This window comes from Phycodurus eques, chromosome 8, assembly GCF_024500275.1.
Source record: "Phycodurus eques isolate BA_2022a chromosome 8, UOR_Pequ_1.1, whole genome shotgun sequence".
Taxonomy (NCBI): Eukaryota; Metazoa; Chordata; class Actinopteri; order Syngnathiformes; family Syngnathidae; genus Phycodurus; species Phycodurus eques.
In genome coordinates, this window is record NC_084532.1 from 29,559,673 (window position 1) to 29,586,094 (window position 26,422).

A 26,422-nucleotide genomic window follows, 5' to 3' on the forward strand; every position below is an offset into this window, starting at 1 on the left:
ACTTTGCCGAGACTCAGAACGTTCGACAGCGAGGCATACGTGCTAGTCACATTTTCGCTTCCCAGGGCTGTAACCGTGACAACAATGGTGACAAAACAATCCATGTTCCCGATTAAACTGTCTTTCCGTTCTTTTTTTCAAGTCCGGCCTGCGCACAATTAACGTAACAAATGACAGCGAGATGGAGACTATTACGTGAAGAAGTGACTTCAGAAACCAGGACCAAACCCCCCCCCCCCCAAAAAAAAGTGTATATCAGCTTGTTTATTGGAAGTGGTCTCCCTTGTGAAGGGCACATTTGCACTGGCTGGCCCTGTGATGCGCTGCCAGCGCCAGCGCGACACACGGCCGACATTTGTAGGTCATTAGACACAATGACAAGCTTGTTTGTGTAATTACAGCGATGCCGTATAATCTTAAGTGGCAGCACTTTCCTCTTTTTTTTTTTTTTTTTTTTTTTTTTTTTTTGTGTGAGTTGAGCTTGATTTGGAAACTGGCTATTATGCCGTGATTATACAGCAGTTGACAATGGTGCAACGGTTTGAATAGTGATGACCCAGTTGATAATTTGGGTTTGTTGATGTCATTAAGATTTGGATGGATTACTCTTAGTATCAAAACTTGAGCGGGCCATGACTAATTACCGGGTCAAATAAACCACTGTGTTGCATTGAATCCGAGGACTGTGACTCTGGATTGACTGGCCTGCATGGACACGTCTACTTTACCAACTGAATGCGGCGCTTACATGATGTTCCCGGCAGCTATGGCGATCCTGTTTCAGGCCACCGTGGACAAAACGGGACGGACGTGAGATAAGGCGGTGAAAGGGGATAGGCAAACGTGACAGGCTGCGATTGCCGTGGTCGCCTGGCCAGATTTCGAAACCGTCACAAAAGTTGCACGTGACAAGACGTAACGTGGAGGCGGTACGTAGCCGCATCTCACACTCGACTCCTACAACTCTTCTGAAGCTCGGCCGTGTGCTTCATTTTCCCGCAATGGCTGCCGTGGCATACGATTCAATGACACATTCAATTAATCGAAAACAATCTTGTTTTTGAGGCACCCAGATGATACTGACGATGATGACGGCACTTCAGTTGTGTCATCATAATCTTATCAATATCAAAAGATTAGATTTGGCAAAATGGCATAATCTGAGAGAATCCACAATTTTCTAGAATCGCTGCCAGATTACTCAAGCAAGATAAAAAAAAAAAAAAAAATCCCCAGATTTTATTGCAGCCATAAAACTTGAAATCTTTCTCCTGCAAAATGACATAAATGGAGTTAGCCCACTATAGTTCTCAGTGGCAAAATGAAGTCATTCACTGGCAGCCGTTTTCAAAGTCGGCGTTCTCGTATTGCCAGCATTTTGACTGATCCACAGAATTTTGTGTTCCGTGACAGTATTAGCACCGAAACAAACAAGAGAAAGAGAAGAATGTTCTTTCAGCAAAAAAGTTGGTTTCTAGTTTTTTTGTTTTTGTTTTGTGTGTGTAAAAAGAAACACATCAAGCAGAACAAGGACTTTGACATCGATATATTTGTTGCTATTTATTTACAGATATACAAGTATGAAACGTGTGACCGTGGCTCGAGGTGGATGTCAGTGGCTTTTTTTTTTTTTTTTTTTTTACATTACGTTCGCCATTCACTCCATGAACAGGGTCGTCTTTTTTTTATGATTGCGACACATACTCTGTTTATAGGTGTCGTTTTCATATTATTTGATTAATAACGGGAAAGACATGGCCCACTAAATTTCCTTTTGAAAATCAATTCATTTTACTGATATGACTATTGGAAATATTAGCCATCAAAAGGTCATATTTGTTTGTTGGCATTTCCCTCCCTCATAATTGACTTGACAAGCCGAATTTCGGCACCGGATCTTGGACGTTCAACTCAAAATCTGTGCTGATCTCAAATCCAAAGCGATGCAACGTCGCCTTCTATAGGGATATGTGAGTCATTGCCGTGGTTTACAAACCTGCATTTCACAGACAAAGTGGGCGTGACTCTCTTCCACGACTAATTTTGTTGGTTGGATTCCAGTCGACGAATAGAAACGTCAATGGCAGTGAATGAGTTAAAGACTGAGAACATCAAAGGGGCCTTTGCGTTTTTTGTTGTTGTTTTTTTTTTTTTTTTTTCTATGCGGCCCTTGAAACAAAATTTTGGACGCCCCTAGTGTAGATTGTAGCTGCTCCAAAGTCGACTTGAGCTTTTTTCATGAATATACGCAGCCACTTTTTGGGAGTTTTGGGCAGCATGAAAGGGGTTTACACTGCAAACTGTGCCTGAACGAGACTTTTCCAATGATGTCAGAGTGACATTTGAGTTACGGCCTCAATATTCTCCACCGTCCCGCTTTTGGTTGTTGGCCATGATCTCTGTAGCACACACACACACACACACACACACAAACTGGGAAAATCCACCCTCACCGCGTTTTGATGTAGCGACGGAGCCATTTTTGCACCAGTGCGAGGGCCAAGAGAATAAATTAGAAAAAGGATCGAAACATCCATCAGGACTACCGAGTTCCACAAGGTCGCGGACGTGCTCCGTCCAGCGTTTTCTGACAGCTGGCATTTTATGGCTTGTTGGTGATCTCATAGCGGGGCAGCTCGGCCAGGCCGCGCCGGCCGCTGCGGGACGACGGCTAATTTGTTTGACTTCAGCGTGATCAAACAGCATTAAAGGGAAACTAAATCCAAGCTAAATATACAGCCGCAAAGCAGAGATTTACGGCTAAGCATTTTTCCTGTATTCCGTTTCTCGGCTTGACACGCTTCTGTCATCAGTGGCGGGAAGTAACAAAGTACAAATACTGTGTTACTGTACTTAACCCTTATATGCTGTTCCGAGTCAAGTTTGACCTGCGTCAGCTAAAATGATTTGTGTGTGCGTTAAAGTCTTATTTCCTGGTTAATTGGCCCTGGCTTCACGCACGCAGGCAAACTCACCGATCCATGTTTATGTATGAAACGCTCATTGGCAAGAGCGCACCCAATCTTGGCTCTCTGCTCACCATGCATACCACCACCCGCACTTTCCGTTCCAGCGCTTTTATTAACCGCTTTGTTCCCACAAAGTCCGCGATTTTCTGCCCCAAACAACTGGAACGCTCTGAAATGAAAAGTAAAACTCGGCTCAATCATCGCGCACCTGCTCGCCCGTTTACAACATGTATTATGCAACTTTGTAACCTTATCGCGCCGTACAGTTTGGTGCCTATGTGTTTGTATTTGCTTTTATTTTGCTTTGTAGAACGCTGCTGTCTGTTTCCAGGTCAGCAGTGCAAATGACAATCTGCTCTCAATTTCCTTTACCTGGGGAAAGAAAGGGTTAAATGAACAAAAGGTGAATGTACCCCTACTCCATCCGTGGCGTGTCCATTTTTTTTTTTTTTTTAATGGGACAGCGGTAAACGTTAAGGGGTAACCATCCATTAATTAATGAAAATATCTGCAGTTAAATGTATACTTTTATCATTTCAGAGTACTTTTTTTTTTACTTTTCCTTAGCCTCCTATAAGTGCAGGAGTTTAATCCGTAATTCTACTTCTCACACAAGTATCTGTAGTTGTACTTAAGTACAGAGAGCGCCACCTGCGTCTGTCAATGTTTGAAGGTTATTGCGATGAGGGAGAGGAACGCTCCCGGGAATCCTTTCCCAAGTTCGGAGCGGAGAAATAATCAACGGCGACCCGTTCCTGTGCGGCAGGAAGACAAACAAGATGAGGCTTTCGCTGCCCGCTTATGAGGTCTTTGGCTCAGCCGGAGGCCGTCTTTGGCACATTACTGACAGCGGCGGGTTGCCGGCGCCCCGCGGCGAGTCGAACAATTTGGGAATATAATAAAAATAGGATTTCTTTTTAAAGGTTTCCAAAAGTAGTCACCGTGGACACGGAGATGTTTGCAAACGGGCGGAAAAACAATCACCGTTGGTTGACTTGAAATCTTCATTGTCGATCAGTGATTCTCAACTGGTGTTATTTTTGCTTCATTTTATTTGTGCAGTATTTGTATATTTTTATAATAATGAGGACAAACATGCCCCGTGTCAATTTGATTCAGCAACATTTCTGAGATTTCTAATGGAAGAACGCAACAGGTGGCTTCAAGTTCTTTCTTACGAAATTAGCGATGCATGCTTTCAATTTGCCCGGGTCAGTTTGACCCGTGGACATTGTTGTTCCTGAACATCACAGGAGAGTTCATTGTTCTTTTTACTACACTACCGGCATATGTTGACACATTCCCGGGTCAATTTGACGTCTCGTGCCTGAGAAAACCAACGTGATAGCAGGGTTCAAGTTCTTTCTTACTATTGTACTCTTAACTGTGTGGTTTTAACATGCCCGGGTCAAATTGACCCAGGGACATTAATGCCATTCCTTAAAAAAAAAAACAAATGTTACAAGAGGGTTAACGTTTTATCATACTATCTAACTTTATTTTGGTTTAAATATGCCTGGGTCAATTTGACCCGTAAACATTGCTGTTCCCAAACATAACCGGAGATCTCTAGCGTTCTTAATACATTAATTATGCATGTTTTAAACATGTCCAGGTCCATTTGACTCAGTAAAATTATTGCTGTGTTGAAAAACAAATGGAATAGGAGGGATAAGGTTCTTTCTTACTACATTAAATGCGCATGCTTTAAATATGCTCGGGTAGCATGATTGCTCTTCTTCAGGGGGGAACACAATTGATAAATTAGATTCTACATCATCTGTGCATGCGTGAAACATTCTGGGTCAATTTGACCCAGAATCCTTTCATAGAAAGGTAATTGGAGGTTGAGAGTTCTTTCTTACTACATTAAGTGTGTTGAGTTCCGAAACAACACGTACATGGTCCTTCTTCTGCATGGATGAGATTGTCAAACTGACGCAGGGACGTTGTTGCCGTTCCCGACAGCAGGGTTCAAATTCTTTCGTTACTACGTTACAATTGCGCATGTTTTATACATGGCCAGGTTAATTTGACTCAGTCACATTATTGCTGTCCCTGAAGAACATGTAACAGGCGGGTTAAAGTTCTTTCTTACTACATTAATTACATGCTTGAACTATGCCGAGAGTCAATTTGACCCCGGATCCGTCGATACGAACTTCACCGTAGGGTTAATGTTGTTTCTTACGATATCAACCGAGTTGTTTTCACACTGTCCGCAGTTCCGATCACAACGGTCATACACGCCCAGAGTCTTCCTTTTTCTGTCTGAGAACAACGTGACCTTGTCGGGATCGCCGCTCCGGGAACGACTCGCGCCTTTCACCGACGCTTCGCACACAAAAACACACACAACAAACACGAGCCCACAAAAAATCTCCACCTATAGAACGAGGGGACAGATTTACAGCCGCTCAGGGTCACGGGTCGTCCGGCTGGATGCTTTCTTGGAGTGCTCTTTTCTCCCTTTACGCCTTTCTTTCTTTGAGGTGTCCCCTCGGCTCCCACCCCTCCCCCAGCATTCCTCGCTTTTGTTTATTCTACATAAATACAATCAGAGCGGGCCACACGGCTTTACATTCGCTCCTGCCTCACACACACACGCACACGCATACAAAGGAAGCTGTTGACAAAGATGGAGACCACACTGAGCGTAGCAACACCTGAAGGCAACCAATGAAACGGAAGATCCGGCAATGATTTTTTTTCTCCACACCTAAGGCGGGATACTGCCACAACAACATCCCATTAGACCATTTCTACTTAGAAAGTCTGGAACTTTTCAGTTGGTCCGGACTGTCATAGTTCCAAGGTCAAGCTCCTGGTGTGCTGTGTCAGGTGTTAAACCTCACACCTCTGGGCACTGGACTGTTTCACACGGAGATTCCGGGCTATCGCAGAGATTGTGTGTACTTTCACACAGCAAACACAGCATCCAGCAATCAGAGCAGCTCAGAAAGATGAAGTGGGGAGGGATCCACTTAGAGAACTGGAGACAAATAGCAGAATCTTAAACTGAACTTTGAGTTGCACGGGCAGCCAGTGGAGACAACCGGAGACATTTGAGGGAGGACTGGCTGACTCCAAAGTAAAGCGCATTTCAGTAACCCAGCCAAGAATCGATGAAGGCATGGATTACTGTTTCAAAGTGCTTCTGGGTATGAAAACGCTTCTCCTTTGGCAGCTTCCTGAGGTGGAGACAGTTGCTCCAATCAGATACGTTCAGCGTCGTAGACCTCGTTCCACAACAGGTCCCGAGACTAGCCCACTGGCGGGGTCTTCTTTTGGCCCTGAAACATTACCCCAGAACTACCTTTTCTACAATACAGTAGCTCTCTTAGTACAAACATTCAAAGGTCTTCCAGAAGTTGCTGGTGTGAAGGTTTCAGGAGTTTTTCCCACCCCTGTACATGGTGGAATTCGCTTTCGCTGAAGGATGGCTCGTCCTTCTTTCCCACCGATCTCTCCAGAAGAGATCGGAGCCAGAACACAAGATTTACGTTTATGCCGGTGCTTTTTTTACACACAGACCACACATATTTTGTGAAATTTCTCATGACATTTCAGGATTAACCTAAAACCTTCAAACCTTTACAGGTGAACCTGATTTGAGCTTCTGTCAACTTTTGAATACATGTCCAACTGTTGAATGGTTCAGTACTTTTGCAAAACTGCAAAATTCCCAACAACTGTTTGATCCATTGATGCAAGGACATCCACTTTTATCCCTTTCTGTGACTCACTCGCTTCCAATCTCAGTTTAACCTATGAAGTACTTGTCCGACAGTTACAATTGCTTTCCACACAACAGAAATTTCACACGCTTGTCCTGGAATTTCGGTACATTTCTACGCGGGTGTCCTCACGCTTTTGTTATGGCTCCGATACTACCTCAGAACAAATTAAGTTTTTTTTGTTTGTCTTTTGTTTTACAGGCGGGGTAAAAGGGGCTTTTGCTATGCGCAAGTCAAAAAGTGAATTGGTGGGTAGGTATAGGTAAGGTCAACAGCGGAATCTTTATTTACCATACCGAAAGGAAGAACAGAGCGCTGAAGCTATCGGATGCATGAATTCCAGTTTTAAGACTGTTTTGTGTGGGGAAAGTCATGTAACAATAGACCTTTTTTTTAATGTTCATCAACAATAAATGTCAGGATAATTTGGCATAACGTGAGTGACTACCGCTGACCTGAACTGAAACCATGCCAAAAACTTGTTGTTTGGGCCTGCGCCACCAAATCGACCCAGCATCAATCCACCACGCAACTTTAAACTCGAAAAGTGAACACTGCGCACAATAGAGATGGGGGAGAGAGTTTGGAAGCCAACAATGTGCGTGTGTGTGTGTGTGTGTGTGTGTGTGTGTGTGTGTGTGCGCGTGTGGTCGTGCGGTCGTGCCAGGTCTCGGTAGCAGTCAGTTGGTAAGGGAGACGCGCAGGAATGCGTAGCCTTCCAGTTTAAGGCCGTTTAATGAACATCCAAGCGCTCCATTTTGTCTGGTGTGTGCGGCGCATTTCGAGATAATGTTTGCGGGGAGCATAAAAAATGTACCAAATGGCAAAAGTATCCAACCAGTGAATGTGTTTTCATTCGCGGTTGCTTTTGTAATACATTTTCAGGCCTAGAAATGGGCTGATTTAACCAAGAAATACTGTCATTATTTTTGGGGTGCAGACATGCTATTAATACACCTGGGAACTGTTTACATGGTGAATTTAAATATATATATATATATATATATATATATATATGTATTATCTGTAAAGCTATGTGCTGTTGTTAGCGCATGAAACGCCGAAGTTATGATGCTAGCGACGAGCTTGAGCTCTTAGTCAGCAACGCTAATGAGGCTAGCATGAGACGACTGACCTGTGTGACTGCGGATGTGGACCCTCAGCGTGCCGTTGCTGGCGAATTTTTGTCCGCAGTACGGGCAGATCTTCTCCTTCTCACCCGTGTGCGTCTGAAACAAGACACAGGTGGTAAACATGACCCTCTCCCAGCTTTTTGGGAACGTGTTGCAGCGCAGCCATGACATTCGAACTTCATGATTATTTGCTATCAAGTTGATCAGTTTGGACATGAAATATCTTGTCTTTGTAGTGTATTCGTTTAAAAATAGGTTGAACTTGATTTGCAAAGCATTGTATTCTGTTTTTATTTACGTTTAACACAACGTCCCAACTTCATTGGAATTGGGGTTGTATAATTTTATGCAATAAAGTGCTGTTTTTCTTAATTAAAAGCAGAGCTGGAGTTGATTGTCAATTCATTTCATTTCAATGTTTTTGTTTTTTTTTGGATATACAGTGGACCCCCGCTATTCGTGGTGGATGGGGACCAGGCCTGACCGCAAATAGTCCAAATTTTCCGATTACTGCCGCTCATTTAATGGCGAGCCATTAAAAAAATATATATATCTGAAAAAAAGTGTGTATAATTGCCAAAATACAGCCAACAAGTGACTTTTACAAACCCCCACAAAAAAAAAAAGCCAAATAAAGGGTGAATTATGGCATAAACTCACAACTCAAGGAAGATAAAAAGTTAAAAAAATAAAAATAAAAATAAAATGGGGGGGGGGGGGGGGGGGGGGGTTCTGAAATGGATTGATGTCATTTCACTGCATTTCAATGGGGAAAAATGATTTGATATGCAGTACAAGTAAGTTAAGTTCCGGAGTGAATTGAACTCAAGGTATCATTGTATAGGAAATATTGCGCTGACACAAGGTCGTAACCTCTAGGCACTGAAGGCCAGGGTGCACATGTGCACTCTTATCGTCTTTCTTCATCTCCCGTCACCACCCGACTTTGGACAACAGACACCCCAACCCCCAACCTGCTCCCCGACCTTCCCACGAACACCTCCACTGATACAAACGCACGCAACACTCACATTATCGAGCAAACATCGCCGATGTTCCCGCGTCGTAATCACACCGCCGTGGGGGTACATACCTGGGCCGGGGAATTTTCTGGAAACGTATTTTTTACGCCCGTATGGACGCGAAGGCACGACAAGGCGAACCTGTCATTTGCACTTCTTAGACAGATGAGATAATCCGGTGCAAAACGTACAACGCGTGTACGTACATGTTCGGAAAGTAGCAGCTGTCGTGCCAGACGGCACTGTGTGGAATGAATGGAAGCGCCATTCATTTGTTACACTCCCCCCCCCCAAAACAAACACCTAAAATATGTCTAATGAGTTTTTAATTCAATAAATACCAATATAAATAACATTGTACTTCGGCACAACATTCGGGAGCAAATTAAACAGGTTTTTGACAAACCTTTTGCTTCAATTCAGTACATATTGTGCTGTTCCTTGTGGTGTGCGCGCCTTGGCCACCTGGGGGCAGTATAATGGAGACAACCACAAAGAATGATTTTGCAACATACTCAGCAATCTGCAGTAATATGTTATCGAAATGTCTCTCAGAATGTCCTGTCTTTTATGTTCTCCCGTTTCCCCTCTTTGCGGCAATTCGCCTCTTCCTTGACAATCTCCCCATGTTTTTGTGGTTCGTAAAAAAAAAAAAAAATACAGTACAGTATATTGTACGTGAAGCCTCGAAACCAGATACAGGGTCAGAGTTGTTCTTGTTGTTGTTGTTTTTTTGTCGCAATACATCGGTCGATGTGAAGCGCTCAATCGCTTTTTGTGCGGCAAAGTTGCCGACAATTTATTTATTAGATTTTTTTCCGATGGGCCACACGGTCGATGTGGGGTGGGGCCAGAATTTCATGGATGGGGTAAAGATTTGCTTCAGAGAAGCTCACAAGAGCGCCGAGCGGCGCAGCAGTCACTTCTGCAGTAACCACTTGCAGTAAATGTTGGTGTACTCCGATTTTTAGTGGCAGAGTGAAAAGTCCTTTTAGTTTCCAATGATTCGCGAGCGCTTGGCAGCATCAGCACAACCTTCTCCGACACTCCGCTTATTGATCGCAATTGTTTCCGGTGAAAATATCCACCGCTTGCTCCATTCCAACTTTTTTAAACGAGCTGCAGATAGACGCCGGCCGGCTGAACCTCTGAAGACATTTTTCCTTTGTACAAAGTCATTTGTCCGTTGAGACAAAGTTTGAACGGCCGCCGTCGGTTCCAAAGCCAGTAATGACAGCGACATCAAACTGGGAACGTGCTACGAGCTGTTTGGCTTCACTCTTCGCTGCCGTTACTTTTGATTTGCATCAGGCGAGGCAAAATGAGACGCGGCAGACGGCGCTTGAGCGAACACGGCATTGAGAAACAACGTGACCGTGGCATTATTTTCCCAACGGGCAAAGTTTGCGGGCAGCGTGTCGTCGTTTCCCGCGTCGCCACAACTTTGATCAGCACTATTTCGGGCCCGTCGTGGAATCACTTTTTATTAGCGTTCTTCTTCAACTTTATCCAGTCTGGCTATTAGTGAGACTTTTGTACGTTTTCAGTGTTTGTGTATATTTCATCAAATATGTCTTTAGTTTTTGTTTCACATATTAAGAAAAAAAACATACATACTTATGTTATTTTTTAAATTCTATATATATTTCTGTATTGTTTATCCCAAATAAAAGCATTTTTTTCAAATATGGGTGTATTTTCATCTAATATTTTTGTCAGATATTTTGGTATTATTTCATAATTTGTTTGTCAAATATGTTTTTCCCGCCCTAAACGTTTGGTCTAACATCTGTGTGAATGTCAGGAAATATGTCTTTGTTTTTGTCGAACATTTTGGTATATTATTCCTAATAGTTTGGGGTATTTTTTTCACCCAAATTAGAGTTTTTCCTTCATATTTGGTATCTAGTTGTCATTTTTGCAAATTTTTCATCTAGTATTGGCTGTATTATTATTTATTATTGACTGTAGTTTATTTGTTTATGTATCTTTAACCAAAACTGGTAGTTTATTTTGATATCCTGTATTGTTATTATTTTTTACAGTCATATTGATGCCCAATATTATTGTTTTTGTAATGTTTGTGTATTTTCATCTAAAAGTGTGTTTTTTTTTTTGTCCTAATATTTTATGATGAACAACTATCGGATTTTGCAAATATTTGGTATAATTTTCAAATATCGTTGCCAAGATTTGTTTCCCAATATATCTGTATTTTTCATTATATTTCTGTGTTTTTCATCTATTATTTCCTCACTTTCTTTTTTGTTTCGTTTGATATTTCCGTATTTTTCCCAGACTTTTTTCTAAGGTTTTTGTTTTGTGTGTGTAATATTTTTCACATCTTCCTAACATTTTGTGCCGAAAGAGAAATGAAAGCGTGCGGAGCCCAAGCGAACACGGGATTGATAAATATCAGCCATTATCTTCGGCGGGGCAAAGTTTGCGGCCAGCGGGTTGTCGTCTGATGCGCGAGGGCCACTTTGATCACGATCCGAGATCACGCGGCGTCGTCCTCGCCGCCCCCCGCCCCGAAAAGCAGCAAGGCTCCGCGGTCCCTACCGTTCGGAGACACGACCCCCCCTCCCGGCGGCGTCCGTTCGCCGCGTGGCGAGAAGCCGCTGACGATTTCAGTGTGGACGGCAAACCGCAGCGCACGCTGTCAGATCGGGGGGCCGGTTATCAGCGGCTGGATCGGTTCGGGCTTCTGAAACCCCGCCGAGCTGATGGACCGGCTGTCGTTTCCAATCAAGGAAGAGGTCGATTCCCGGCTTTTGTACGGATGGATGTTTCTGGCACTTTTGACAGCCATCAGCACGTAGTAGCTGAATCGCTTATGTGGCCAAATCTGATGATAAAACATTATGGAAGGCAGGAACATGCAGTAGTGCCTATAAAGCTGGCTCGCTCTCTAGTTGGTGCTCCATTCAAAAAGCCAGAGGCCAATGTAATATCAACGGTGTCTTGCAGGTAACTCGAGGAATTGTACTGTCTCAATATTTGCCATTGTTTTCCAATCGTGCTGTCTATCTAATATCTTTTTTCCTGGCTTGTCTTTTGTCCCAATTTTCACTTTCTTTCCTAATATTTGATTGTAATATTGCTCTATTTTCGCTGATGTTTTGAAAAGATTTTTACAATTTTTACAATTTTTCTATTTTTGGGATGGTTTGCTGATACTGATTTTAAACTTTTCTAAGACTGGTGTATTTTGTGTTTTATATTGTTTGCGTTTTTACTATCTTTTTGGTATTCTCGTCAAATATTTTGAATTTTTGTTTTTGTTTTTGTTTTTTTTCGAATATCAATTTAGTTTTCGTCTATTTTTTTCCAAAATGTGTTTTTCGAATTTTTCCAATGTTTTTCAATTTTCTTGTTCCGAGCATTTCGGCATTTTGTTTTGCGGAATATTCATGTGCCTTTTGTATTTTTTATCGATTGTTTTTTAATGTTTGTATTTTTTGCTCATATTTAGCAATGTTTTCCAACAGCTGGTTATTTTTCATCTGTTTCTTCCGTTAAAATTCTTGTTTTTCTCCAATATTTGTGTATTTGTGTCCGATTTTGTAATGTTTTAGCATAGATTTTTATATATTTTGATCATGCATTGCTGTGGCTCTCATTCGAGTCACACGCGCACCAAATTTGTGGTCGCGTGCCTTCCATCCATCGCTAAAAAACCCGTCTGACCTTCTTGTGGCTCTTGAGTACGGAGGGCGTGACGAAGGCCTTCTCGCACAGGTCGCACTTGTACTTCTTGTGGCCGTCGTGCACCACCTGGATGTGCACGTTGAGCGTGTCCTTGCGCTTGAAGGTGGCGTTGCACTGGTCGCACTTGAACGTCCGCTCACCTGCGGCGACAAGGTTTCTTTGTCAACAGGAGCTTCTTCGGCGCCGGATCTTTTGTTGTCGCGCCTCATCACGCTGGAACAATTTGTCTGAGGCCATTACGGCGACGACAAAGGTACGACCTTTCGCCAACGATGTCGTCCTGTGTTGTGTGCGCATGACGTAAGTTTAAAGTGAACATGAAACTCCAGACGGTAAATTGGGCCACGATCGCAGCGTTTGTCTTCCTTTAAGCTTCTTTTTAGATTTGGGAACAGCAGTGATGTCCCCGGGTCGAATTGACCCGGTCAACATGCTGAAAACCTACGCAGTTAATGTACGAAGAAAGACTTTTAATCCTCCTTTTTTTGTTCACTAAGAGCAACAATACCTCTGGGTCAAATTGACCCAGTTGGGCTTGCTAGGAAGAAAGAACTTTAACCGTCTTGTTACATTTGGTAACAGCAATGATGTGCCTGGATCAAATTGAGCCGATGCATATTTGATTCTCTAAAAGTGTCAGACACAAAATAAATCCCAATAAACATTGTTTATGTCTCATGATTAACTACATGACCTCACAATTCCATCAATAGGTAAAAGCATTACCTCTCATAGATTTGTAATGATTAGATTAGATATTGAATTATTTTATTTTCCACTTGTCTGTTCCTTTCTAAGGAACAGCAAAAATGTCTCTGGGTCAATTTGACCCAAGGTGTGTTCAACAATCCAAAAGTGTCATTTCTTTGTGTATTTTTGATGTTGATTTTTTTGTCTTTTCACAATGTATTGATCTTATCGTCACGCAACAAAACGAAGTGGCTTTTTGGTATTCCGTCTGTCATTATTTTGTTAACAGTAGGTGACAGATTTAATGTTATTGAGGCGCCCGCAGCGACATCGCCCAACTGTTACGTTGCAGGAACACTGCGATCGTATAGCACAGCCTCTTTATACCGCGGTGAGAAACGCCCCGAGCCGTATCACGTCTTTGTCGGTCGGAACAATGCGGCTCGGCTCCACGCAGACCTGTCGAGTCGCTCGGCCCACACCCGACACGATGTCTCGTTGCTAAGCTAACGGATACGCGTGAGAGCTGAACGCGGGTGGGCGAAAAACGGTGAGCGACTGACTCTTTTGTCACCGCGTGTCCTCAAATAAACGCCTCTTCCCAAACAGAAAAAAAATGACTGTCATAAGAAGTGCCTGACCGCCGGGCACCCTGGGTTGCTATCTTGCTAACTGATTCTCAGCTGTATCGAGTGTCAGCACTTCCCAAAGGTGTCCCACTGGCTTCTGTACTCGGTCCGCCACTTTTCAATATTTCCATCAACAATACTGATTCTGTTTGCGTAATGCGTAAATCCGTGATTCAAGCAAAAGCATCCCGTCCGTCTTCTTTATTGTCTTGAACGAAACCGTCAAAATTGGATATGATGAGATGGTCCTTACTGTTGTGGATGAGCAGGTGGCGCTGTAGAGAGAAAGGAGTGCGGAAAAGGGCCTTGCACTCGTCGCACTGGAAAGGTCTTTCCTCCGAGTGGGTCTACAAGCGGAGAATTTGATCCCATTACAGCATTTGTTCATTTCGTGTCATTTCCTCACCTTCTTGTGATTCTTGTAGACGTTCCGATGGGCAAATTCCTTTCCGCACAGTTTGCACTTGTACGGCTTGTCCTCGCTGTGGATGATCTTGTGCGCCGTCACCTGGTCGAGACGCTTGAACGAGCGGCTGCAGATCTCGCACGTGTACGGACGCTTCTCTGTCAAGCGAAGGAGGAAATGGGAAACATTTTACAGACGCTTCAAAAAAAGTCCACAAGTGAGCTTTGCGGGGCTTTTTTTTATCTCACCCGAGTGTGTGATCATGTGTCGTTTGAGCTGATTGGTGGAGATGAACTTCTTGTCACATGCGTGGCAGTCGAATATTTCGTGTATCTGTTGCAAAGTGAAAGAGAATGCTTGTTTTGTTCTTCACATTTGGGAAATTAGCACAGGAATTGTTCATGCAGAAAATAAAAAAAGGTCGCTTCGGAATGATGAGAAATCAGTTTGCTCCTCCGCTAAAAAAAAATATTACTGTTCACTGTATGTTTTCGGAACCTTTGGTTATTTTTCCATGAACAAAAACATAAACGCAACACTTTTGTTTTTGCTCCCATTTTTCGTAAGCTGGACCCGAAAATCTAAAACCTTTACTACACACACGAAAGGCCGTTTCCCTCAAATATTGTTCACAAATGTGTCTAAATCCGTGTGAGTGAGCATTTCTCCTTTGTCGAGATAGTCCATCCCACCTCACAGGTGTGCCATATCAAGATGCTGATTGGACGGCATGATTATTGCACAGGTGCGCTTTAGGCTGGCCACAATAAATTGATTGAACCCCGGTCCTCAGAACTGTGAGGCAGACGCTCCAACCAGTCGTCCACCGTGCCGCCATATATAAATATATATATATATATATATATATATATATATATAAAATAATATATATGCATAAAATAATGAATATATTTTACAATTGTGTTATGTATATTTTGGGGTTTATTTTGTATTCAACTATGCTTACTTGGTTAAATAGCATTTTAGAGCTATGACCATACGACCCAGTTTTTCCTTGGATAATGTGTCAGGTTTTTTTATAGCTTTAGCTTGCAGCGCTAAATTAGCCTTAAAAAAAACGTCACAGAGAGGAATGATGTCCCCAAAAACAAACTTGCTCAGCTACTGTTAAAAAACAAACAGAAAAAAAACTTGATATGAAAACAGAACTAGAAATGGAACTCACAACACGGGATAGGTTGCGGTTCATGATAATATGAGCAAGGCAGTTGAGTAAATATCAATGACGTACTGTATCGAATGAATTTGACCAATCAGATGCTAACGTAAATAACGTAGCTGGCTTAAAGGCAAGTAACTTGCACGTAAAGGGTCAGACAAGCTTGCGTTTACCGTGCTGAACGTGTGCGTTTGTGTTTTTTCCTTTTCACAAGCATCCACTGTACGTTGAATATCCTCGGTAGTTTGTCACGCATCTTCCAAGACTGAGCAGTTTTACTTTTACTTTATTTAAGTTTTTAAAAACACAAACACTTACCTGACTATGACTCAATTTTATATATATAATTTTTTTTCCCCCCCATTGTATTTTTTTTCTCAATATTTTTGTATTTTGCATATTTTCCTCCTATTTTGCTATTTTACATTTATTATTTTTGTCATCTAATATTTTAATTTATTGTTTTAATAGCTTTCTAATAAATATACAGTATTCTGATATTACTTACCTTTCTGTGCTCTTGCAGATTTAGAGAGGACGAGCACTTCCTGTTGCAAATGGTGCATGTCAGTTTCCTTCGCGCACTCCCTAAAAAAAAAAACAAAGAAAAATTGTTGATTTTTTGGGGGGTTTTTTTTTTTGCATAATCTGTATGCATTGTTGCTTTTTATGTGTTAAAATGGCAGTTGTTTTAAGATTTATAATTACCGTAACATTAATGCTCATTTCTATTATCCCATGTATGGCGTTTCATATTATATGGTAGCATTAAGCTCGTTGACCTTTGTTCAACGAAATGATTGTGGTTTGGTTGAAGAATTGCTGTTTCAATATGCGTTTCAGTCTTTTTTGTTGTAAGAGTCACTTTTGCAGTACACTTCAACTGAGAGCGACAAACAATTTAACGCAAGCACAAATCTTCATTTCCTCAAAGTGATGTTATAGCGTGACAGAAAAAGAGTGAGAAGAGGTGCTAAGAAATACTTTCAAAAGTCAAACAGACTTGGGGTGTCAACGTTCGTTGCAAAGTGGGTTAAGCACGTGGGAGGAGTAAAACTAAAGTATATCTAAGTTTTGTTTGGGCAAACAAAGAAACAATCAAACAGAGAGAATGACTACACAACTGTTTTGTTTTGTTTGGTTTTTTTACTGTAATGGCGATTAGATCCTATTTGGCGATCACACGACCCCAATCCGTCCTGTCTGATCCACTTCCCCCACCCACCGTCCAGACCACACTGGGGACCCTAAATCTCAGCTCAATCACCTCGCGATATCAAAGTCTCCATCTGGGCTCACCCGTGGCCTACATCCTGCCCTAAATAGCCAAATTATCCGGAGCCCAGAAGGTGCCGCTGCGCAATTACGTGCTAATTAGAGGCGAACGCGGCCGAGCTACTGGAGGGGCCGTAAAAGCGCCGCCGACCTGTGTGAACGTTCCCTTTATGTTTCTTCAGTGCGTCCTTGCTCTTGAACCTTTTGCCGCAGCTCTCCTCCTTGCAGATGAAGCGGGCGTCGCCTTTGCACGCCTCCTTGTGCTGCTCGAAGCTGCGCGCAAGAAGACGAAAAGAGTAAAGGGGAGCGTTCGGCATGCGAAAGATGACGGAGTAAGTCTCAAACGTGCAGGCGGTTTTGGGGAGTAACTAAGTACATGTAACCAGATTACATCGTTTCTTTAACAAAGTGTGTATTTGTAATCCATGACTGTACATTACTGGGAGAAAATGTGCACTTAAGAGTTTCTTTTGGAAAGTACCATAATTACAGTTTTAGTTACATTTGAGCAAAAAAACAAATGTCCTTTCAAAAGCAAGACAAATGGCACACTGTTTTGGAAATGCTCATTTTCAAAACGCAAACAGGCAAGACTCGTCAAGTCATGTAGTTCAAGTCCAACTCAAGTTGAGTCTTTTAGCCAAGCACGTCATGTATTGGTGACTCGAGTCTGACTCGAGTCAGATCAAGTGACTGGAGTCGAGTCCCCCAAGTCCCCCACCAGAAGATGTGCTGTAAGAGGTATGAGGTTTGGGACTACCTGGACTCTGAGCTGAAGGAGCTGTGGCACACGGAACACTGGTGATGAGCTTTGGCGTCCCCCGAAGGGCTCACCGTTTCCGAACAGTGCAAAACGCTGGAGGAAAGTTCAAAACCAAAATCAGATTATCTTGAATTTTCTTGCTTTATTCAAAGACTGCACGCTGCTTCCTGCCTTGATGCTAAGCTACCCGAAGGTTCTTGAAAGTTAGGGCATGTCTTGTTTTGTTTTTTTATTGGTTTGCTAAAAGAGGAAACGGTGTAACAAGATGACGCTCGCTAGTTAGCGTAGCTTAGCATAAAAAAAACCCAAATGCTTTAATTTACTGTGTGTTTGGGTTTTTAATGTGTACTTTTCATCTAACATCTTATTATTCTAATATCTATCTATAAAATACATATTTAGTTGATTGTATTTTTATAAATGGTATCATCTATTTTTAATATTCTTGCATTTTTCTGTCTAACCTTTTTGTATTTTGGTCTTTTTAGTATAATATTTGTGAATTTTTCATTTATTATTTTGTATTCATTTCAAATATCAGTGCATTTTTATATTTCTTTTTTCTCAAAGAAATGACCTAACACTGGTGTTATTCAGTAATATCTTTGTATTTTTCTTTTTTGTAGAATAATTTTTTGTCAAGCATTTTTACCTCTTCTTGATATTTGTGTATTGTTCAACCAATATTTTATTATTTTAACTTGGCTCAAGTCAATTTATCGAATTGATATATTTCCATTGTTTACATTTTCTATCCGTGTATTATTTGTCAAAAGTATTTTTTTATCTTAGACTTTCTATTATTTTTATTTTCTAATATCTGGATTTTTAAAAATATTTTCAATTGTCGATTTTTTTTCAATTTCCTTCGAATATTTTGCGCATGTATTGCGTTGGCAATCATTCGATTGTGCAAGTGCACCTCACGTTTGGTGCCACTCCCATGAGCAAATCCCTGGCCTGTAAACCTTTTGATACATTTTGCAAACAACGGGCGCCACGCAACTTCCGAGTGCCAGAAAAGGTGACTGAGCACCCGAACTGAAACTATGACGTCATGATATTTGTCTTCTGAATACGGTAATAACAGAACACAGGCAACCGTGCCGTTTTGGCTCACTGTCGCTGCAGCGCTTGCTTGACGGGGAACCTCTTGCCGCAGTTCCTGCACTTGAACTCCTTCTCGTCCGTGCTGGGCCTCTGGTGCAGACTCTGCAGGTGGGCGGCCAGGATCTCCTCGCTGGGGAAGCTGCTCTCACAAAGCAGGCACGGGTGGTCCTCCTTCTTGATCACCAGTTCTGGAGACGCAGTGAGGTACAGTGGTGAACTGCAGGAATATTTGCTGATGGGTTGGTGGGTGGCCTGAGCGAGTAATCTACTTCAGATGAATTTTAATTCCTGTGTCTGGGAGGGTTAATTTTTTGGGGGATCATTTTTTTTGTCACCGCTGAGATTCAGCGCTTACAGCAGGGGTTTGTTTTCATCGCGGGCCACATCCTACTTCACTTTTAAATCCCAGTTAGGAATGTACAGTATGTAGCTTTTATTCAAAATGTTTGCATCACACAAATGTGGAGGGCCCCATGACTGACAAATGTCATCGTCATTTGCTTTGTCTATAAGAGAACAGGAAAAATAAATTCAAATTTTATCTTAAGGCCATATCGCCCAGCCCGAATTGGTGGTGAAAAGAAAGTGGGCGTTACCCATCTCGACCAGGTGCTTTGCCTCTTTGCTGCTCTCCTCGTCATCTTTGTTGACCTCCTCCTCTTCCTCCTCCTCCTCCTCCTCTTCCATGTCGCTGTCCAGGAAGCCGATCAGGAGCTCCGTGTCCGTCTCGATGTCGTCCACGGCCAAGTAGAAGATGTTCTCGCCGTCCTGAAAAGCACAGGCTGATTTTAAGAGGACAGCGCAGAGGCTCCCCAGGACCTCAAAATGGATGCACAACAACAGCAATGTGGAGCAATCACTCAGATGACTCCAACGCTCGCTTAAAAGTTGCCATCACATAATGTATGATTATCTTTAACCCTGACATACTGTTTTGACATTTTCTTAACCCCGAGAACGCACCTGATCACAACACCTTGAACATCCCACAGTTCCTGGCCGAGAAGAAAAATGCCATTACCGTAATTACTCGTGTTTCTTTCCCCCAAAAATTGTCAAAAGTCAATAGTGCACATTATACATAGGTATAGGGGAAAATGAAAAAAAAAACTTTCACATTTTATAAAAGTCAGCCGCCGTCTAGTGGTTATGAAAAAGCGGTGCACTTTCATTCCACTATGCCACCGTCACCCAGAGGTTATGAGAAAGGTGTCGCCTAAACTTTCATTCATATGACAGGAGTACGTATGACTGCATATATGTAGAGTTGTACTCCTACGTTTACATACACTGGCAGAATTTGTGAAATCCATCCATTCATCCCTTTTCTGAGCCGCTTCTCCTCACTAGGGTCGCGGGCGTGCTGGAGCCTATCCCTGCTGTCATCGGGCAGGAGGCGGGGTACACCCGGAACCGGTTGCCAGCCAATCGCAGGGCACATTGAAACAAACAACCATTCGCACTCACAGTCATGCCTACGGGAAATTTAGAGTCTCCAATTAATGCATGTTTTTGGGATGTGGGAGGAAACCGGAGTGCCCGGAGAAAAGCCACGCAGGCACGGGGGGAGAAAATGCAAACTTCACACAGGCGGGGCCGGGGATTGAACCCCAGACCTCAGAACTGCGAGGCAGATGCTCTAACCAGTCGGCCGCCAAAATAAGAGCAAGCAAATAAAAAGAAATCAAGTCAAGTGCTCAAATCAAGTGCTTCAGAATAATTCTTTGAAAAAAAAACAAACAAAATACAGATAATACTTCATGTTTTGATTATGCGTAGAAGCAAAATCATGCATTGTAAACATACATTATACATAGGTAGAAGGGTTTTCCAGAATGTTCAGGTCGACTTTGGGGGTGCGTATTATACATGGGTGCGCTTTATATATGAGAAATTAGGGTAATTGCTCCACTATTTTTCCACCCACACCCCTCCCCCCTTCAGCTGTAGAAAAAGAGGGCCAAACTAGTTTTAGCCAAATAGCTTGCCGCTGAGTCACTGAGGGTGTAGTGGTACACTCGCCCGACTTTGGTGCGGGCAGCGTGGGATCACTTCCCACTCAGTGACGGTGTGAATTTGAATGCGAATGCTCGTCCGTGTCTATATGTGCCCTGCGACTGACTGGCGACCGGTTCGGGGTATAGTCCGCCTTTCGCCCAAAGTCAGCTGGGATAGGCTCCGGCGCACCGCGACCCTGACCAAAATATGTATGCGGTGTTGAAAATGAAAAAAATGAAGCTTGCCGCTGAAAGCTCACATTCACACGTGTCTGTGACAAAGAGATGATCCTTCGGCAGAAAGAAAGGGAAAAAAACACACACGGGTCAAAGAGGCGCACTCCACTGCATCAATACCCCGAACGGTCCATGTGATTGCTCGCCGAAAGGTCACACGCTTGTGTCCAAAGCTCTGCCTTTCGTCAGCGCTGACATTTATTGTCCCACTTTCCTCCTCTTAATCGTTACTTATGCGTATTTTGGAATCCCCTCCATTTGGACAAAATGGAGGTTTGAGGTCATTAGCCGGATGTCTCCAGACAACAAAGTTAATGAAGACATTTTTTGGGAAGGGTTTGATCTGGTGAACTTTGAACCCGGCTCACTTGTCACTCAGCATGGTCGTAACGCTCACATATCTCACCTTTGATTTTGGTATGTTCCAAAAGAGATGAAAGTCCCTCTAAATTGAAAACAAATATGGACATTTGTCAGAGAAGAGAGTTGTGAACAACCTTGCCAAATTTTAAAGCTTAAAAAAAAATGGCCAACTATAGAAAAAAAAGGCTTCAAAAAGGTTTGTTTTTTTCAAATAGTTTTCCCCTTGTTGCGCTTCCGCCTTTCTCACCTAGACATGCGTGCACTCGCAGCCAACAACAATGCGCTCTAAAGCATCCACACCAGCCCGAAGCTCCAGTCCACATGCTGGCTGTGAAGTCAGACTTAAAAATAATATTCATTTAAAAAGAAAACCTCCCTCCTCGCGCTTTGGAATTTCTCTGCAAGACGTGCGTGCACTGCAAACTCACGGCTGACAACGATGCGCTCTAAAGCGGCCATGCCGGCTCGATGCCCCGGTCCATAAGGCAGGCTCTCCTATCTCTGGGGTTGAGGTCACCGAGGTGGTTAAAAAGCTCCTCGCTGGCCAGGCCCCGGGGGTGGATTGGCAGACTGGGGTGCTGGTCCCCCTTTTTAAGAAGGGGGACCGGAGGGTGTGTTCCAACTACAGGGGGATCACAATCCTCAGCCTCCCTGGTAAGGTCTATTCAGGGGTGCTGGAGAGGAGGGTCCGTCGGGAAGTCGAATCTCAGATCCAGGAGGAGCAGCGTGGTTTTTGTCCTGGCTGTGGAACAGTGGACCAGCGGACCAGCTCTACACTCTTAGCAGGGTCCTCGAGGGTGCATGGGAGTTCGCCAACCAGACTACATGTGTTTTGTGGACTTGGAGAAGGCGTTCGACCGTGTCCCTCGGGGAGTCCTGTGGGGGTTGCTTCGGGAGTACGGGGTACCGAACCCCCTGATACGGGCTGTTCGGTCCCTGTACGACCGGAGTCAGAGTTTGGTCCGCATATCCGGCAGTAAGTCGGACTCGTTTCCGGTGAGGGCTGGACTCCGCCAAGGATGCCCTTTGTCACCGATTCTGATCATAACTTTTATGGACAGAATTTCAAGGTGCAGCCGAGGCGTAGACGGGGTCCGGTTTGGTGGCCTCAGTATTGCATTTCTGCTTTTTGCAGACAATGTGGTTCTGTTGGCTTCATCAAGCCGTGATCTCCAACTCTCACTGGAGCGGCCGAGTGTGAAGCGGCTGGGATGAGAATCGGCACCTCCAAATCTGAGACTGTGGTCCTCAGTGGGAAAAGGGTGGCGTGCCCTCTCCGGGTCCGGGATGAGATCCTGCCCTGATGTGAGGAGTTCAAGTATAAAGTAGTAAGTAAGTAGTAAGTGGGGTCTTGTTCACGAGCGAGGGAAGAATGGAACGGGAGATCGACAGGCGGATCGGTGCAGCGTTTGCAGTGTTGCGGACTTGGTATCGGTCCATTGTGGTACAGAAGGAGCTAAGCCGAAAGGCGAAGCTCTCGATTTACCGGTCGCTCTACGTTCCTACCCTCGCCTACGGTCACGAGCTATGGCTATGGAAAGAACAAGAGCCCGGATACGAGCGGCCGAAATGCGTTTCCGTCGCAGGGTGTCCGGGCTCTCCCTTAGTGATAGGGTGAGAAGCTCGGTCATACGGGAGGATCTCAGAGTACAGCCGCTGCTCCTCCACATCGAGAGGAGCCAGATGAGGTGGGTGGGGCTTCTGATTCGGATGCCTCCCGGACGCCTCCCCGGTGAGTCCCGCCGGGAGGAGACCCCGGGGACGACCCAGGACACGCTGGAGAGACTACGGCTCTCGGCTTGCCTGGGGATCCCCCGGAAGAGCTGGATGAAGTGGCTGGGGAGAGGGAAGTCTGGGCGTCCCTGCTAAAGCTACTGCCCCCGTGACACGACCTTGGATAAGCGGTAGAAAATGGATGGATGGATATTCAAAATAAAAAAACTACAAAATCAAAAGAATTCACAGGCTTTGCTCAATATTTTGTTGATGTACCTTTAGCAGTAATTAAAGTCTCAATTCTTTTTGAACCTGATGTCACGAGCTTAGCACACCTATCTTTGGCCCGTTTGGTTTTGGCGCGCAGACATCTTGGAGATCTCGCCAGAGATCGTCAATGGGATTGAAGTCTGGGCTCTGTCTGGGCCACTCAAGGACGTTGACAGTTGTCCCCAAGACCCTCCTTTGATATCTTGGCTCTGTGCGCTCACGGTTGAAAGATGAACCGTGGCCCCAGTCTGAGCTCAAAAGTGCTCTGGAGAAGGTTTTCAGTCGGTTGTATGTGTGTTTTGTTTTTATTATTATTCTTATTTTTAGTTAATTTGCAAAAATCTGAAAAAAGAAAGTTTACCTTGTAATTATGGGGTGTTGTGTGTAGGATTTGGAGTCAAGAAATTGGAAAAAAAAAACTGGAACATGAGAAAATGTGGAAAAAGTGAAGTGCTGTGAATACTTGATTTTGTTGTTGTTGTTTTCCCTGAAATTGTTTCATTAAAATTGACTTATTCTGGGTTTTTTTTGTTTTCAACACAAGCAATTTACATTTGCATTTAGATTTAGTTTTGCATTTTGTTTTGTGACAGTTGCCTCTTGAAAAGCGATTTCGGCACTCTGTATGTTCCACACATATTGAGGACTGACAATAAACTGATACCATACCATAATTGGTGAATTCAATTCTAGATTCAAAAAAATAAAATGGGAATTATTATTTTATTGTTAACATAAATAATTATATCCACATTTTAATGGCCCTCGAGCGCAATGTATATAATTGACAGTAAGAAATCATGTTTCCTGTTGCACTTCAGTACATTGCAGACTGTGCCTTTTTTTTTTTTTTTTTTTTTTTACTGGTTGAATCACTACTTCTACTTTTACACAAGTATCTCGACTTTTACTCAGTGTGAGTACTTCTGCCACCACTGCCGGACACTTCATTTGGTGCACCTAATGGGATGCAATATAAGAACTTGGTGGAAATTTTTTTTTAAAAAAAATACATAAACTTCCTTTGCAAAGATAATAGTGGTCAGTTTGGTTGCCAAATGGCGAGGATAATCATCATCATCATCAGACTGCTAACAATATGCGAGACACACCGCAAAGCTTTTGGAGCAGAGAGGCACGCTATTGTCTGGCGTCACTTATTAAAAGTCATATTAAAAGGCTCCATTGTGTCCGCCCGACAGAGGAAATGTACCTGAATGGCTGCCAGGTTCTTCTGCTCTTGCGAGGGCGCCTGGTGGACAAAACGCAGCCAGTTGGCGTAGCGCGGATTGCTGGCGTCCAGGATATACAGGACGTCACCCTTACTGCCACGAACCTGCACGGCGGGGGGGGGGGGGGTTTCATTTGTCAACTTTCACCACTGAAATGAATGGAAATGCCACTAATCAGTTCCAGCCCCCCTAAAAACACCAATAAAAATGTCTGATGTGTATTTAATTTAAAAAAAAAAACGTTCTACTCTGGCGCATAAAGAATATATGCCCGCTAGTATTGTTATATGCTTCGTCTTTAGGTGTTGCTCCACCATTTGTGTTCAAATATCAGTTGTTTCAAGGTTTGGAACTATAAATTAGAATCATATTGATGTTAGTCAGTCTATGGCATTTTGCATCGTGTGTTTGCATGAAGCGAGCGGACTTCAAGTCAGTTTGAAAAACGTTTGAGCTTGCCCGTCGGCGACGTCTCGCGTCGACCTTCGCGAACCAGGAAGTAGCCAGCTCTCGCTTCCAAAGAAACACAAACAGGGCACGCCGCTATTTCCTTCGGTTAAAAGGATCTTGACTGAGCGACTGTTGAATTTGTGCGTTGTGGCCGATTTGCGTGTGGTAATTAAAAATGTAACAAAAGAAAATCTGAACGGAAAAATGCGCCCTCACCTCCCACATGAGTCTGGTGTCGGCGCTTTCGTCCAGCTCGCACGGCAGCTTCTTCTCCCCAGCGAAGGGGCCAAATTTTTCTCCCTTAGAAGACAAAACACCAAAAACATGTTGTCACACATCAATCAACATTCTTTTTTCGAAAACACACAATTATAGGCTTTCCCCCTAACTTTGGCTTCATAGTAGATTGTTGACTCATTTCTTTTCCCGCCCCGCTGGCATTTCAAAGCTATTCCCTTTATTCAGTTTGCATAAATCAGCCTCCAAAATGTGAATTTCATCTTGAAAATACACACATTTATTCTTGTAAAATTAAAACTGTAATCTGGAAAATATTAGATTTTTTACGTCAAACGTGCACATTTTATCTCGCGGTACGACCATTTTAATGTTAAAAGTATATTTCTGTAATGTCAAGGTTGTACAACTTTATTCTCAAAAACACAGGCGTCCAACTCGAGGCCCGGGGGCCAAATGCGACCCGCCACATCATTTTATGTGGCCCACGAAAGCGACTAATTTGCATCACCTTGCATGATTCTTGCTAAAATCTCTACCAAAATGTAAAATTGTCGTACGTAATAAATAATATTTATTACTTTTTACAGTAACTTGATGGGGGCCGGGGAGGGGAGGGTTAACGGTAACCCCGTTAAACGGGCTACCGCGGCAATATTTTTTTGTATTTCACGAAGATCGACCGCGCGTGTCAAACGTTTAACGAGAGTCAATGGGGAAAGCGGAAGTTGCGTCAGAAAATGAGACAACCAGAGATAAATGAAGCGTGCATTATTTATCCTATTTGTCTGAAAATAGATATCGATAGGATTTATATTTTTATGAACATATTCTATTTCCACGATTTGACTTTTGCCCTTTTTCAATGTGACTCGGCAGGGGTGGGCGGCACCCCAGCTGCAGCGCACCAACAATGTGGCCCACGACAAAAATGAGCCCTGCAGTCGGCAAAAATCAAAATCAAATGAAAACTTTTTTTTTCTTGTTTTTTTGGGCGGAAGATTTTGCAGAGGTCATTTTTCCCCACACTTGCATGTCACAAGTGAACGCACCTTCAAGTTCCCCAACTCCTGGCAGGGGGGCGTGGGGACCATACACGTCATCTTTCGCCCATCTTTTTTTTTTTCCTTCTTCTTCTTCTTCTTCTTCTTCTTTTTAGGAATCTACCTCATTTAAAGGACAGAGCGAGGAGATGCTCCTACGTAAGTGACTTTTACACGTAATACGTTGTCAAGTTGACTTTTTGTGTCGAGTCGATGTCGTGAATGTGAACTCGGAGAAGGTGAAGAGGGGAA

General features: G+C 43.3%; 1 protein-coding gene across 1 annotated transcript in view; it reads right to left on the reverse strand.

The window, feature by feature from the left end:
* The window catches only part of prdm5 (PR domain containing 5), a 40,005-nt gene that overhangs the window by 13,245 nt on the left and 338 nt on the right, over positions 1 to 26,422 (reverse strand). The window contains exons 2-13 of the mRNA XM_061684227.1: positions 25,107 to 25,190; positions 24,422 to 24,544; positions 19,222 to 19,393; positions 18,636 to 18,813; positions 17,513 to 17,608; positions 16,904 to 17,025; positions 15,986 to 16,065; positions 14,546 to 14,630; positions 14,298 to 14,455; positions 14,145 to 14,238; positions 12,552 to 12,712; positions 7,842 to 7,935 (exon numbers count right to left, since the gene is read on the reverse strand). Of these exons, the coding sequence (XP_061540211.1) occupies positions 7,842 to 7,935; positions 12,552 to 12,712; positions 14,145 to 14,238; positions 14,298 to 14,455; positions 14,546 to 14,630; positions 15,986 to 16,065; positions 16,904 to 17,025; positions 17,513 to 17,608; positions 18,636 to 18,813; positions 19,222 to 19,393; positions 24,422 to 24,544; positions 25,107 to 25,190 (1,447 nt within the window). The remainder of the gene's footprint in view (positions 1 to 7,841; positions 7,936 to 12,551; positions 12,713 to 14,144; positions 14,239 to 14,297; positions 14,456 to 14,545; positions 14,631 to 15,985; positions 16,066 to 16,903; positions 17,026 to 17,512; positions 17,609 to 18,635; positions 18,814 to 19,221; positions 19,394 to 24,421; positions 24,545 to 25,106; positions 25,191 to 26,422) is intronic.